Raw genomic sequence first — 14,046 nt, 5'->3', positions numbered from 1 at the left:
AGCGCCCTCCCCGCTCCCCCCCCTCCCGAACCACCCTATCCCGTCCAACCAGAGGGACCAACTCCGCCCTTCGTGCGTGACGTCAACCTCCTCAACTCCGCCCCCCCTCCGTAGCTTCTCTCCAGCCGGGGCAAAGATTCCCAACCCAAACAGAAGCGCGAAGGCGTCCCGGGTAGCCGCGGGCCGTGACGTCACTCCCCCTCCCCTCCCCTCCCTCGCGCGACGGGAGCCAATGAGCGGCGAGAGACGGCGTCCCCGGCTCCGAGTGACCTCACAGCTCCCCCGCCCCGTCCCCCCCCTCGGGGAGGGATGCCGTCCAATCCGGGCCCGAGGGCCGGCGTGACGTCAAGGCGCCGCCCCGCGGTCCCGGAGGGTGGGCCAGGCGAGTGGCCGCGGCGCCCCTTTCTCTTTGCCCGCCTTCTTCGCCTTTGCACTCGGGGGGCCGCCGGCGGGGCGCGCCTTGGACCGCGGTGCCCTTCAGCCTCCTCGCTCGCCCGCCCTTGCGCCTCCGACCGGCCCCAGGCAGCATGGAGAGCGCCGCGCTCGGAGCCGAGTTCAACCTCCTCCTGGCCACCGACTCCTACAAGGTTGGGATGGGGGGGAGCAAGGCGAGGGAGGGGGCGCACGGGAGAGAGTGGGGGGTCCCCCCAACCCAGCCTGGCTCTCCTTCCACGCGGGGCGGGCGGGCGCCCAGCAGCGCTCTCCTCTTCCCCCCCCCCAACACCGGGGCTGATCTCTGGGTTGGGTGGGTGGGTGGGTGGGGGTACCCTGGGCAACGTGTGTGACGGGGCGGCAGGGCTTGCTGGAAAGGCGGGGGGGGTCGTTAAGGACTGGGGGGGGTGGGGGGCGCCCGGATCCCTGCAAGCAAGCCTCTTCCTAAGTCCCCCCCTCTTTCCTAGATGCAAGAGATTTGGGGAGGGGGTTTGCCTCGGGGGGGAAGCCGGGAGATTGGGGAGCCCCCCCTGGAGGAGGCTCCGGTGGGGGGGGGTCGGGCAGGGGGCGAGGATGGAGCAGCAAGCAGCGCGTCTTTTGGGGCCCTGCAATTGCAACCCCCCCCCATTGGTGCAAAGATGGAACCTGGGAGCTTTTTGCACGTGCTTGACCTAAAGCGGAGTTGCAGGGCTGCGAGAGTCAAAGGGGCTCTCTCATCCATCCCCCCCCAATATATATATATATATCTCGCCTTACTCCGGCTCGGAAGTTTCCAAGGGTCGGGAAAGTACGCAGAATGAGGAGTAGCAATTGAGCAAGAAATGCAAAGTGAAACTTGGGGCAGCGACCTGATCTTCTCCCTTGCTGGGAAACCGAAACGTAACATTCTTAACCCCGCGAGTGTTGGACCCTTTCTCCCTTCTCCATCGCTCGGTGTGTGTGTGTGTGCGTGCGTGTGTGTGCAAAAGGGAATTAGCCTTGGAATTACAGGGCAATTTGCCTGCGAAGAGAAAATTGGCTGCTAAGTCGGGTTTTTATCGTTTGCAAGCGGAGTTTCTGATTTGCAAGCTCTGTTAAGGCTAGGAGAGATTTCGCTTCTGGCTCTCGGGATCGTTGTCTCTTTGACTGATCTTGGAGGAAGGATTTTACAGCTGTGAAGTCTCAAAAGCTGCTAGCATTTTTCAAATTGCAGGCGGTAGCTTAGCCAAATCGAACCATTGGGGGCTTCCAAAAATATAATTATTTGCCTGATTGTGGAAAGACCCCAAAATTGGTTTTTAATATTGATAGTGCAGGACTTTTTTTAAAAAAAAAAAAATTATTAGGATTTGTGGTTTGGATCCCCTTATTGGCTGTATTTATGTATTTTACGTGTTGCCTTATAATTACAGTCAGAGTTTATATGTTGGATGACCTAGATATTTATTCAGTTACATGACAGGGGAAACTGCTTAATGCAGAAATTATTTCATATATCCACAGGAGAATCTTAACCAGTTGTGCCAGTCATAAAGTCCCTGAAGCTATGAGTTATACAACATGCAAATCTACAGCTCGAATGCTTCAAAGGAGGCAGGAAAGTTTAGTTTGACTGAGATCGTGGCTAGGGTTATAACTTCTAATGCAGCCTTTCTCAATGCTCAATTAGATGTGTTGTGTAAAGGAATAACCTACGTGATCTTTAGGCAGCATAGAAGCATGGGTATCGTGGTCCCGTTACACCCAGAGAAAATCAGTTTGGGGTAGCAATTCACTTGGAGCAGTCTTTGAAGTTGGATCTACTTTATGCACAATCTAGAGCAATGGTTCTCAAACCTTTTTAATGCCATGACTCCCAACCGGTCGTAAGTCGAGGACTACTCAACTGGTCGTAAGTTGAGGACTACTCAACTGGTGCAGCACCGTTTGCAGAATGGGACTTTTGGCGGGCTCAGCAGGGCAGAGACAGCCTGGACAATTCCTATTGGCTTTTGAAAGCCAATAGAATTAGACTCTATTCAAGAGAGTCTATTCTATTGGCTTTCAAAAGCCAATAGAATAAAAGGGAGTAGCACAGCTAAGGAAAAGGGGGGAAAAAATGGCGGACTGCATTGTTTGGTGACCCCCGTGAAATGGTCATTCGACCCCAAATGGGGTCCCGACCCACAGGTTGAGAACCACTGATCTAGAGCAGTGATGGTGAACCTTTTAGAGCAGTGTTTCTCAACCTTGACAATTTTAAGGCATGTGGACTTCAACTCCCAGAATTCCACAGCCAACAATTCTGGGAGTTGAAGTCCACATGCCTTAAAATTGTCAAGGTTGAGAAACACTGTTTTAGAGAGTGCCCAAAAACTGGCCCCATCCCTGCTCCACCCCCTGCTCCGCCCCCACCCCGCTTGCCCGCAAGGTCACTCACTGCCTCCAGAACCCGCCGCAGATCGCCCAGGCAGCCCAGCAGTGCTATGGCGGCCACGGCCTCTGCCCACACCCTGCAGCATCAACTGCATGATGGGGGGTGTGAGGGCAAAGTCTTGTCTACGCTGCCTGGTTGCCATGTCCTTGGCTGTACTGCTCCACGTGGGCCACGCTCGAGGGCGACTCTCCTCCAGGGGGGCTGCTGGAGAGGACGGGGTCACGTGGGGAAGCAAGGCTGGGGCAACTTCACGTGTGCCCACAGAGAGGGCTCCGAGTGCCGCCTCTGGCACCCATGCCATAGGTTCACCACCACTGATCTAGAGAGAGGGCTTATGAATTTCAACAGGGAAGAGTTGAACACATATATTCTATTTAAATGAACAGGATTCACAATCAGGTAGAGCAGTGTTTCTCAACCTTGACAACTTTAAGGCATGTGAACTTCAACTCCCAGAATTCCACAGCCAGCACTGCTGGCTGTGGAATTCTGGGAGTTGAAGTCCACATGCCTTAAAATTGTCAAGGTTGAGAAACACTGAGGTAGATAGATAGATAAGGTAGGTAGGTAGGTAAAAAGATAGATAGGTAAGAAGGATAGATAGACAGACAGGGAGGTAGACAAATTCAGAAGCAAGCTTCACTGTGGGACTTCATTGCGAGCTGCAAGGATGATAATTTAAAGCTTATCCCCAACCCTCTTTTGGAATTTTTTTTTTTTGAAAGACAGGCTAGATTTCCTCCTGCACGCACAACCTAGTCTGTCCAGCTTGTGGGTGCAGGTATGGAAAACAAGTGGAACTTCCTCCCCCTAACCCAGTTATACAGAAAGGTGGATGAACCATTGGAAAGCACAAGCTATACCCGGGCAAGGAAATTAATAGGAAAAACACCCTTTCTTTCCCCTCCAGCTTGATGTATATATACACTGCCATAATCAACCTAGAGCAGTGTTTCTCAGCCTCGACAATTTTAAGGCATGTGGACTTCAACTCCCAGAATTCCACAGCCAGCATTGCTGGCTGTGGAATTCTGGGAGTTGAAGTCCACATGCCTTAAAATTGTCAAGGTTGAGAAACACTGACCTAGAGACTGCCAGAGATTTTATCATGGGATCATAAAAATGTTAAAACCTAAAGGGTACTGCTTAGAAAAACACCCTGAAAGAAGACGCAAGTCACAGTCCCTTCTTAATCCCCAAATATTCTCTTTCTACAAATTCCAGAAGGCCACTGACAAGGCCAGTTAATTGCCCTTGAAAGGGAGATTATTCTATAGCACTGGATCTTAACTGGAAAAAAAAATTATTGTGGATCCTGACATTCTTCCCCCTCTTGGTTGATAAGATTTTACTGGGCTGCACATGCTGATAGGTCGATTCTACTGCAATAGTCCTGTTTGATACCAAGATCCTCCTGAGAAGTCTATCCATTGGATTTAAATAAATTAAGCCAGAACACCAAATACTAAAATAAATTAATTGGGAAAAGAAAAATGCAGGAAATAGAAAGGAGGGTGACAATTGCCTGCACTGAATTCCAAATGAAATCAGCCTAATTAGGCTAGTTATGTATTACAACCGTAATCCAAGATCCTGGATTTTGGAACCAGCTCAAAATTCCTGACACTTAAGCTTAAGAGAAACTTATATGGGTCTTCTGATTGGATGTTGTTTGGCGGGCCCTCCTTACTTGTTCCTGGATTAACCTTTTGAGCACTTTCTCAATTTTATAAAATGCAGAGGATAAGTTAAAATATATAAACGCCCTACATCAGGGGTGTCCAGTCTTGGTAACTTTAAAAATTGTGGGCTTCAGCTCCCAGAATTCCAGAGGCAACTATGGGAATTTTGGGAGCTGAAGTCCACAAGTCTTAAAATTGCCAAGATTGGACACCCCTGGTTTACATTGTTTATGACTATAGATCCTCATTTTATTCTTTACGAATAAAATTCACTTTGGCCTACTTCAGCCTATCTGCGGTGTCATAATTCTAGTGAATAAATTCAGAATTTATCTGGTAGTTAGAACTACCTGCTTAATTATTGTTTTGCACTGCCTCGTTTCTGCAGTTCTGCAGTTTTCTGAAAACAATTGTATAAGAGAGGATTTGGGAAAATGAAAAATGAATCCTGCTTAGCAAGGTGAATTTACCAGATGTTTTGGGAATACTGTAACAGGGGAAAAAAAAATGGGTGAGGGAATTTGTTGGCCAGTCAAAACGTACAGCCGTGAGTGCTTAATTTTGAGCTGGATTTTTTTTTTACTGGCAAGAAATCTGAAAAACTCAGATCTGCAGCAAAATGTGATATTCTTATATAGTAAATTTAAAATTAATATACAGCATAGTCTGCATCTTCCTGCTCTAAATTTATGTCCTGTCAATGTTTGGGTTGGTTACTGTAGTAACCAGTCTTACCCCAATCATGACAGCTGGGGATGATGGGAGCAGTAATCAATCATATTTGAAAAAATGCTGAATAGATAGCCTGAAGTGAAGATGTTACGGAGTCCAGATAGTCCTCAACTTACAACATTGAGTGACCATTTGAAGCTACAATGGCACCGAAAAATGTGACTTAAGAGCCTTTTTCACACTTACGATCATGTGATCAAAATGCAGACTGACTCATGTTTATCACTGTTGTAGTATCCTGGGGTCGGTTGTGTGATCTCCTTTTGCGACCCTCTAGCAAGCAAAGTCGAGGGGGAAGCCAGGTTCACTTAACAACCGGATGGCTAGCTTAACAACTGCAGCGATTCACTTAACAACCATGTCAGGAAAGGGCTTAAAATGGGGCAAAGCTCGCTTTATAACTGTCTCACTTAACAGACGTTTTCGGCTCAGTTATGTTTGTAAGTCAAGGACTACGTGTCTTTCCTTTCTTTAAAATGAAAAGCACATGTTTTTACCTCTTAAACCAGGGGTGGGCAATCTTGGCTCTTTTATGACTCGTGGACTTCAACTCCCAGAATTCCTGAGCCAGCATGGCTCAGCTTGGAAACCTCTCCCTTTCCCCTCAGCGTGGCTGGCTGAGGAATTCTGGGAGTTGAAGTCCACGAGTCATAAAAGAGCCAAGGTTGCCTACCTCTGGCCTAGGCCGCTTTCTGACTCGTGGACTTCAACTCCCAGAATTCCTGAGCCAGCCTGGCTCAGCTTGGAAACCTCTCCCTTTCCCCTCAGCGTGGCTGGCTCAGGAATTCGGGGAGTTGAAGTCCTCGAGTCATAAAAGAGCCAAGGTTCCCCATCCTGCCCTATATCTGGATTGTGGACTTTCCTGGCATCTGTCTGGTGGTAGGGATAGAACTTCTAGGTCAGGGGTAGTCAACCTTGGCTCTTTTATGACTCGTGGACTTCAACTCCCAGAATTCCTCAGCCAACCTGGCTCAGCTTGGAAACCTCTCCCTTTCCCCTCAGCGTGGCTGGCTGAGGAACTCTGGGAGTTGAAGTCCACAAGTCATAAAAGAGCCAAGGTTGCCTACCTCTGGCCTAGGCCTAGGCCGCTTTCTGACTCGTGGACTTCAACTCCCGGAATCCCTGAGCCAGCCTGGCTCAGTTTGGAAACTTCTCCCCTTCCCCTCAGCGTGGCTGGCTCAGGAATTCTGGGAGTTGAAGTCCTTGAGTCGTAAAAGAGCCAAAGTTGCCTACTCCTGTCTTAAGCTAAAGCTTGCTGCTGCTCTTTGTGTGCATGTATACTTATTATAGAAGATTTTTCTTGGTATGTCGACAAAGTTGTCACAACTTCTGAATAGGGTTGGCCCCATTAACATTCCCTGTTCTTTTCCGTGAAGTTGCTTGTCCTTGCAATTGCTTCTTTGAGACCCTTTTGTTACTAGCCCTGAGAAAAGAGAAAGAACCCCCATTTTTCAGATGGCTAGAATTAAAACATAGACTATTATCAATTTAACAGAGTATAGTAAACATGTGTTTCTTACAGCCTGGATTGATAAGGAAAAGTCATCTATTTTCCCACTACCGGTAATCCTCAACCACCGCAACGGACCCCCAAATTTTAGTTGTTGAAGTTGTTTAGTTTTACCCCATTTTTGCCACCTTTCTTGATCAGTGATAAGTTGTGAAGTTAGTGACACGGTTGTAAAGTGAATCCGGCTTCCCAGTTGAGGTCGCAAAATGGGATCACGTGACCCCGCGACCGACATAAACACGAGCCAGTTGCCCAGCGTCTGAATTTTGATCACCTGGCCACGGGGATGCTGCATGAAAAACGACCACAAGCCACTTTCAGTCTCATTGCAACTCTGAACGGTCACTAAACAAATTGTCGTACGTTCGAGGACTACCACTACCCCACACGAGTTCTTAAAAGCAAAGTTGCTTTTCCCAATAAAGCTGTTTTCTCTTTGGAGTTGCCATAATATACTCTGCAGTCTTTTTATTACCCTGAGTAGCTGGGGGGGGGGCGGAAGTGCTAGTAAACCCACAATACATCGTACTTCGTCGTATTGGATTTTCTTTTAAACACCCCGCCCCTTCCAACGTGAATTAAAACTTAAAACCACTTATAACTGAATAGCCACAGTTCTATCAAAATAGTCACCATCTGTTCTCTGGACAGGTGGTTATGAAAAGAGTATTGAAAAGAAGATGCAATTTGGCACACACACAGCACTTCATTAACAACGAACACTGGGAGAGTTAATATTTTGGGGACAGCTGATATGAAAAGAGAGGTGCTATTTTTAAAAAAAACAAAACTTTTTTTAAAACACTTCTCAGCCAAAGATGCATAAAACCTATCCGCCTTGGAGCCTCAACATGCTAGGTAATTATATAGGCAGCTAGCATTTTACAAATGTGTGGTGGGAATCACACAATGCACAATGTTGATACTTGGACCAGTGTGATACTCCTAAGTCAGTGATGGCGAATCTTTTAGAGACCGAGTGCCCAAACTGCAGCCCAAAACCCACTTATGCATCGTTGGGTGCTGGGTGGGTATGGCCCATTGGGTGGGCATGGCTGCGGTGGTAATGGCAGAGTGGGTGGGACTAAAAAGTTCAATCAATCCCAACTTTGCAAGATTTTTCCCGCGAGAAGTTGAAATTGACTGAACCTTTTTTTTTTTTGCACACGGCGGAGGAAGCAAAAAGGTTTTATAAAACCGAGCTGAAGGCCTAGGACTGGGGCGACGGCGCATGTGCCCACGGAAAGGGCTCTGAGTGCTGCCTCTGGCACCCGGGCCATAGATTTGCCACCACTGTCCTAAGTAATAATAATGGCAGCATGACATGGATCAAACAGTCAAAAACAGCATCCAGCCCCTTCGTTAATCTGCATTTTAAAACTTTGAGTAATGCAGTTAGCAACAAAGAGAGTAACCCATCTTTTCTATTTTAGATGCTGCTGATTTTGTACCTGAAGTAAATGTGTACAGTACTGTCAGTTATATTCTATATGTTTTATCAGCCCTTTAAGGATTTTTAGACCTAGGAATCTGATTAATTATATTTCCCTTATTTTCATGGTGTACCTTATCAAATGATGTTCTTGCAGTGTTGGGACATGCAAACGCTGTTACATCATTCTGTTTGTGTATCAAAAACAGAGTGAAACTGACCAGGCTAATTCATTCATTGCTCACGCTGACAGAAATGCAAAAGTAAAATAAAAATTAAGATAAAAAATTAAAGCATAAGTGGTGGGTGAAAAGGAAATTTTGACTTTTAAAAATCTTTTAATCTACAGCTTTTAGTTTTTCAGGTAAGGGAAATAAAATGCATTTGCCTCGAAAATGTCAGAATACGTAATTTCCCTTGAAACCATGTCATCACATAAACATTCTGGGTAAAGTAAAAAAAAGAATGTTTGGGGGAATGATTATGTTTAAACAAAATGTGCCAATATAGAAGATTATTGGAATCATTTACTGGAAAAAAGTATTGGGTCAAATTCTGAGCCAAAAAGTGCTTATTGTTTTAATTAAGCACTTTTTCTAATATTTGTTTAGGTTTAAATGCAATCATGTTACCATTGAGACCAAACATTGTATTCACTTATTGTAGCCACGCCTCTATCACTAATATTTGTGTCCTATTGTAGAAAATAAGATTTTATTTGCATCTTTTTGTTCTTTACATCCACCGTTGCTATTTGGTGTTGTCAAAAAGCCTACTGTGTACGGGAGAGATTAAAGAATGTTTTTTTTAATTGACAAGGCACAGATTTTGAGATTTATTGTTCAAATAAAAAACATGGGTACATTGCGTGATAATATAAGCATACCGCGTTCTGTCCAATGAATTATTTCTGGGCAAAACATAGGCTTAACCTGTGCTTGAATGCAATTTTTTTTTTTTTTGGTCTTAAAAGCATGCTGCTGCTAATAAATCTAATTGCAAAGCTGCAGAGTGAAAATTAATCCTGTCTATCACATTTCACATTTATCTGGAATCCTGGTCAGTTTCACTTCTCAATTGTGGCAAGGGCTTTTTTTGATGGCTGTTGTGTATAAGAAACAGGGACAAATCTTTGTTAGGAATAAAATGGGCAAGAAGAATGAAATGCTCCAAAATAGCCAGCCTACAATTGAAAATGGAGCAATGGATGTTCCTTGCTTCTAAAATTGGGAAGATTTGAGCCACCTCGAATTTTGTCAAGCCTGGAGGATGAAAGTGATCCTTGAAAAAAAATGCTTAAACCATGGTTTAATTTTAACCCCCCCTTCTTCTTATGGACTGAAGTATTTTCTTAATCCGGTTTATCTTATTGCAGGTGACACATTACAAACAATATCCACCCAATACGAGCAAAGTTTATTCCTACTTTGAGTGTCGTGAAAAGAAGACGGAGAACTCCAAATTAAGGAAAGTGAAATATGAGGAAACAGTTTTTTACGGGTTGCAGTACATACTTAATAAATACTTACAAGGTATTTTTTCCCCCCTCCTGGATTTTCAAAAGCCATTTTTCCATATTGTTGCTGTTATTCCCCATTGTAATTTCTCTGCTACCTTTTGTGTCATAAGAATAATGTTTGAAATGTCTTAAATTGGGCTTGTATTAAGGATAGGCCATAAAAGTATCCTTGAATATGCGCTGCACTTATTTTATCCTGAATTAATTGCTTATATAAATACAAGATCTGGATTCAGCTATGTCTTAGCTTTTTTAATTAATAATAATAGTAAAGTTGGAAGGGACCTTGGAGGTCATCTAGTCCAACCCCCTGCTCGGGCAGGAAACCCTACATCATTTCGGACAAATGGCTATCCAGTCTCTTCTTAAAAACTTCCAGTGTTGGAGCATTTACTGCTTCTGGAGGCAGGTTGTTCCACTGATTAATTGTTCTCACTGTCAGGAAGTTTCTCCTTAGTTCTAAGTTGCTTCTCTCCTTGATCGTTGCTTCTTGTCCTGCCTTCAGGTGCTTTGGAAAATAGCTTGACTCCCTGTTCTTTGTGGCAATCCCTGAGGTATTGGAACACAGCTATCATGTCCCCCCTTGTCCTTCTCTTCATTAAACTAGACATACCCAATTCTAGCAACCGTTCCTTATATGTTTTAGCTTCCAGTCCCCTAATCATCTTTGTTGCTCTTCTCTGTACTCTTTCTAGAGTCTCAACATCTTTTTTACATCGTGGTGACCAAAACTGGATGCAGTATTCCAAGTGTGGCCTTACCAAGGCATTGTAGAGTGGCATTAATACTTCACGTGATCTTGATTCTATCCCTCTGTTAATGCAGCCTAGCACTGTGTTGGCCTTTTTGGCAGCTGCAGCACACGGCTGGCTCCTATTTAGGTGATTGTCTACTAGGACTCCGAGGTCCCTCTCACAGTTACTAGTATTGAGCATGGTGCCACCTATGCTGTACTTGTGCATTTGGTTTTTCTTGCCTAAATGTAGAACCTTGCTTTTTTCACCATTGAATTTCATTTTGTTAGTTAGTGCCCAGTGTTCAAGTCTGTCCAGATCCTTCTGTATCTTTAAGCCTGTCTTCTGGAGTGTTGGCTATTCCTGCCAGCTTGGTGTCGTCTGCAAATTTGATGATTCCCCCATCTATCCCTTCTTCCAAATCGTTGATGAAGATGTTGAAGAGCACTGGGCCCAGAACAGAGCCCTGGGGCACCCCACTGTTTATTCGTTCTTTATAATAAACAGTTCCTAAAGTTTGAGGAACAGCTTATTCCGGGGTCTTTTAAAGGCTGTTAACCAGATATATTAAATTTTCATACCTGCAATGCACATTTTCTGTGTTTACATTGTGTCATTTTATAGTACAGGTTAGTCCTTGACTTACAACAGTTCGGTCAGTGATTGTTCAAAATTACAAGAGTATTGAAAAAAGTGACTTACGACCGTTTTTCACACTTACCACCATTGCATCAACCCCAGGGTCGGGAGATCAAAATTTGGAGGATTGGCAACTGACTCATATTAGGAATGTTCATTATTAAGGCAGCTAATTTTTTTTTTTTGTAGCTATTGATGCAGTTGATAGCTGCTTGCTGAATGGAGTTCAAAGACACCATAAAATGATATTTTCTCTTATTCCTGCAACAGTTCCAGGAAGTAAAATTAAAAGGATTTGTTCATCATCTTTTCTGTGGTTCGTTCATGTGTCTCCTATCTTATCTCCTGTACTATGTACCGTATTTTCAGGTGTATAAGACGACTTTCTAAACCATGCAAATTGTCTCCGAAGTCGGGGGTCGTCTTATACGCCGAGTCATCTTATACGCCATAAAATACCGTATTTTCTGGTGTATAAGATGACTTTCTAAACATGCAAATCGTCTCTAAAGTCGGGGGTCGTCTTATACGCTGAGTCATCTTATACGCCAGAAAATACGGTAATATTTAAACTATATTACTACTTGAGGTGGTTCAGAATCTGACTATTTATTGTGTACCTATTATGCTATTAATGGGCAATTATCCAGTTAAGCTATTTGAATGCTGAATCAGTGATTAGTTATATTGATAGAATTGTTAACGATTGAAGATTGCTCGTAAGCCGATAGAAAAGAAGAACAGCGTTTCTTGATTCTATCGCATTCTCTTAGGAAACAATTTAACTGAAATCTACATGTCAGATTTTTTCCAAGGGTGCTAAGTGCATTTATCTCTGAAGCTGGCCTTAAAGACGTCCTCCTTTGAAGTGCTGAATAGTCTTTGAAAAGGACTTGGAAATTTTAGCTAGGTGAAAATACATATGATGTCAGTTGTATGCCGAATCTGATTTGTATGTTACAAGTTTCATGGATTGCCATTCTATTAATTGGATATACTTAGGATTTTTTCAACAGGGAAATTAAATAAGCATCTATGCTTGCTGAAGTCTGAAGTTTTTGAAGATAAGATAAGATAACCCAGCCCTTATTGTGATTTTTTACTGTGGGCACACTGGCACCCATTAAAAATGAAATTCTGTGGCTTGCTCTGTAAAGTGTACACATACATAACACACATATAAATATGCTATGTATACCTACATATGTATGTACCTACACCTTTATAAATACATATAAATATTAATTGCTGTCCATCTTGAATACATAATGGAAAGAGAAGCTTGAGAGTTCACAAGGTTAAAATACTGTATGTCTGCTTCAATAAATGAGGTGCACTTAGCATGGATTTAAAAATGGCCCTTATTAATGATCAACATCTAAAAATCCTTGTACTTTTACTGGCTACCTGCCAGCAGATAGATATTTTTACTTAGAGCTTCAGCCCTACAAACGAGTTATTATGGTCATTCTAAACGATGCAGACAGTTTAAGCGTTGAATTGTTTTTGTTGATGGATATTGCACTGTTAACTATCTTGAACATCAGTTGGGAATGAATAATCTAAAGAAACTCCTCAGATTAAAAAAAAAACTTGGACAAATAGGAATTGCTGTCAGTTGTCTGTTTGCTAAAAAGTACGTGTGGCTTCCTAATTTATCCCTGCGGCTTCTCCAAAAGCAGCAGTAGCAGAAGTGATTTTATATATATATATATATATTTCGCGGGTGTTTGTATGTAGGTCTTTGATTGTTCGGGTTTTCTCCCGCGTAAAATTGGAAGTGTCTTGGCGACGTTTCGACGAAGTCCCATTCGTCATCTTCAGGCTGGTGTTTTCAGCTTCGTGCTTCGAGCAGCAATGTGTTTTCAGTTTATATTATATATATATATATATATATATATATATATATATATATATATATATATATAATATAAATTGAAAACTTTAAAAATATATGTATATATATATATTTTAAAAACCGATATCTTACATTGCATCTAGGTTATTTCCAGTTTACATGTGGTCCTTAAGTTACGGTGACAATTTAGCCCCAGATTTCTGTTGCTAAGCAAGATAATTGTGAATTTTGCCCCATTTTACCACCTTTGTGGCCACAGTTGTTAAATGAATCGCCGCACTTAACCGACTTGTTAAACTAGTAACACAGTTGTTAAGTGACTGTAGCTTCCCCATTGACTTTGTTTGTCAGAAGATTGCAAAAGATGACCATATGACCCCGGGACACTGCAACTGTCATAAAGAAGAGTCAATTGCCAAGCATCTGGATTTTGATCACGTGATCATGAAGGATGCTGCCAACAGTCGCAAGTGTGAAAAACCGTCCTAAGTCGCTTTTTTGTGTGCCTTTGTAACTTTGTTCACTAAACAGACAGTTGTAAATCGAGGACTATTTATATCATTTCCACCTCATTCTGCAGAAAACTGGTAGGCCTGAATCTGAAGAACAGTTTAAGATTGGGATATATAACCACTTGTAACAAATCATAATAAATGGAGACGAGGCCACTGGTGATACCATCCAGAAGAGCTGCACACATTAGATATTGTCTTTTAGACCGGGGGTCCCAATCCCGGTCCGTGGATCGGTACCGGGCCACGGCATGCCAGCAGCCGGTCCACACAAACAAAGCCCCATCCGCGGGATGCAGGCAGTACATAAAACCACACACCCTCCGGTCCACGGAAAACCTCTCTCCACGGAACCGGTCCCTGGTGCCCCAAAGGTTGGGGACCTCTGATCTAGAACACGTATATTGTCGAACCAATTTTCAGAGTAGATAACTCATGTCTGAAACGGGCCTTCTTTGAGTATATAATCAAGTTTGAATTGTTTCATAGGCAAAGTGGTAACCAAAGAGAAAATACAGATAGCCAAAGCAGTGTACAAGGAACATTTTCAAGACGACGTCTTCAACGAAACAGGATGGAACTATATTCTTGAGGTAAAAAC

At 43.5% G+C, this 14,046-nt stretch overlaps 1 protein-coding gene across 1 annotated transcript in view; it reads left to right on the top strand.

Moving 5' to 3' along the window:
* The first annotated feature begins 352 nt into the window (after positions 1 to 352).
* NAMPT (nicotinamide phosphoribosyltransferase) overlaps positions 353 to 14,046 on the top strand; it is a 29,640-nt gene continuing 15,946 nt past the window's right edge. Inside the window, exons 1-3 of the mRNA XM_039354466.1 lie at positions 353 to 587; positions 9,559 to 9,715; positions 13,935 to 14,038. Coding sequence (XP_039210400.1) covers positions 528 to 587; positions 9,559 to 9,715; positions 13,935 to 14,038 — 321 coding nt within the window. The 5' untranslated portion in view covers positions 353 to 527. The remainder of the gene's footprint in view (positions 588 to 9,558; positions 9,716 to 13,934; positions 14,039 to 14,046) is intronic.

This window comes from Crotalus tigris, unplaced genomic scaffold (assembly GCF_016545835.1).
Source record: "Crotalus tigris isolate CLP2741 ecotype Arizona unplaced genomic scaffold, ASM1654583v1 scf7180000018553.2237530, whole genome shotgun sequence".
NCBI lineage: Eukaryota > Metazoa > Chordata > Lepidosauria > Squamata > Viperidae > Crotalus > Crotalus tigris.
The sequence above is the reverse complement of the archived record's forward strand: the minus strand, read 5'-3'. Positions and strand labels throughout refer to the sequence as shown.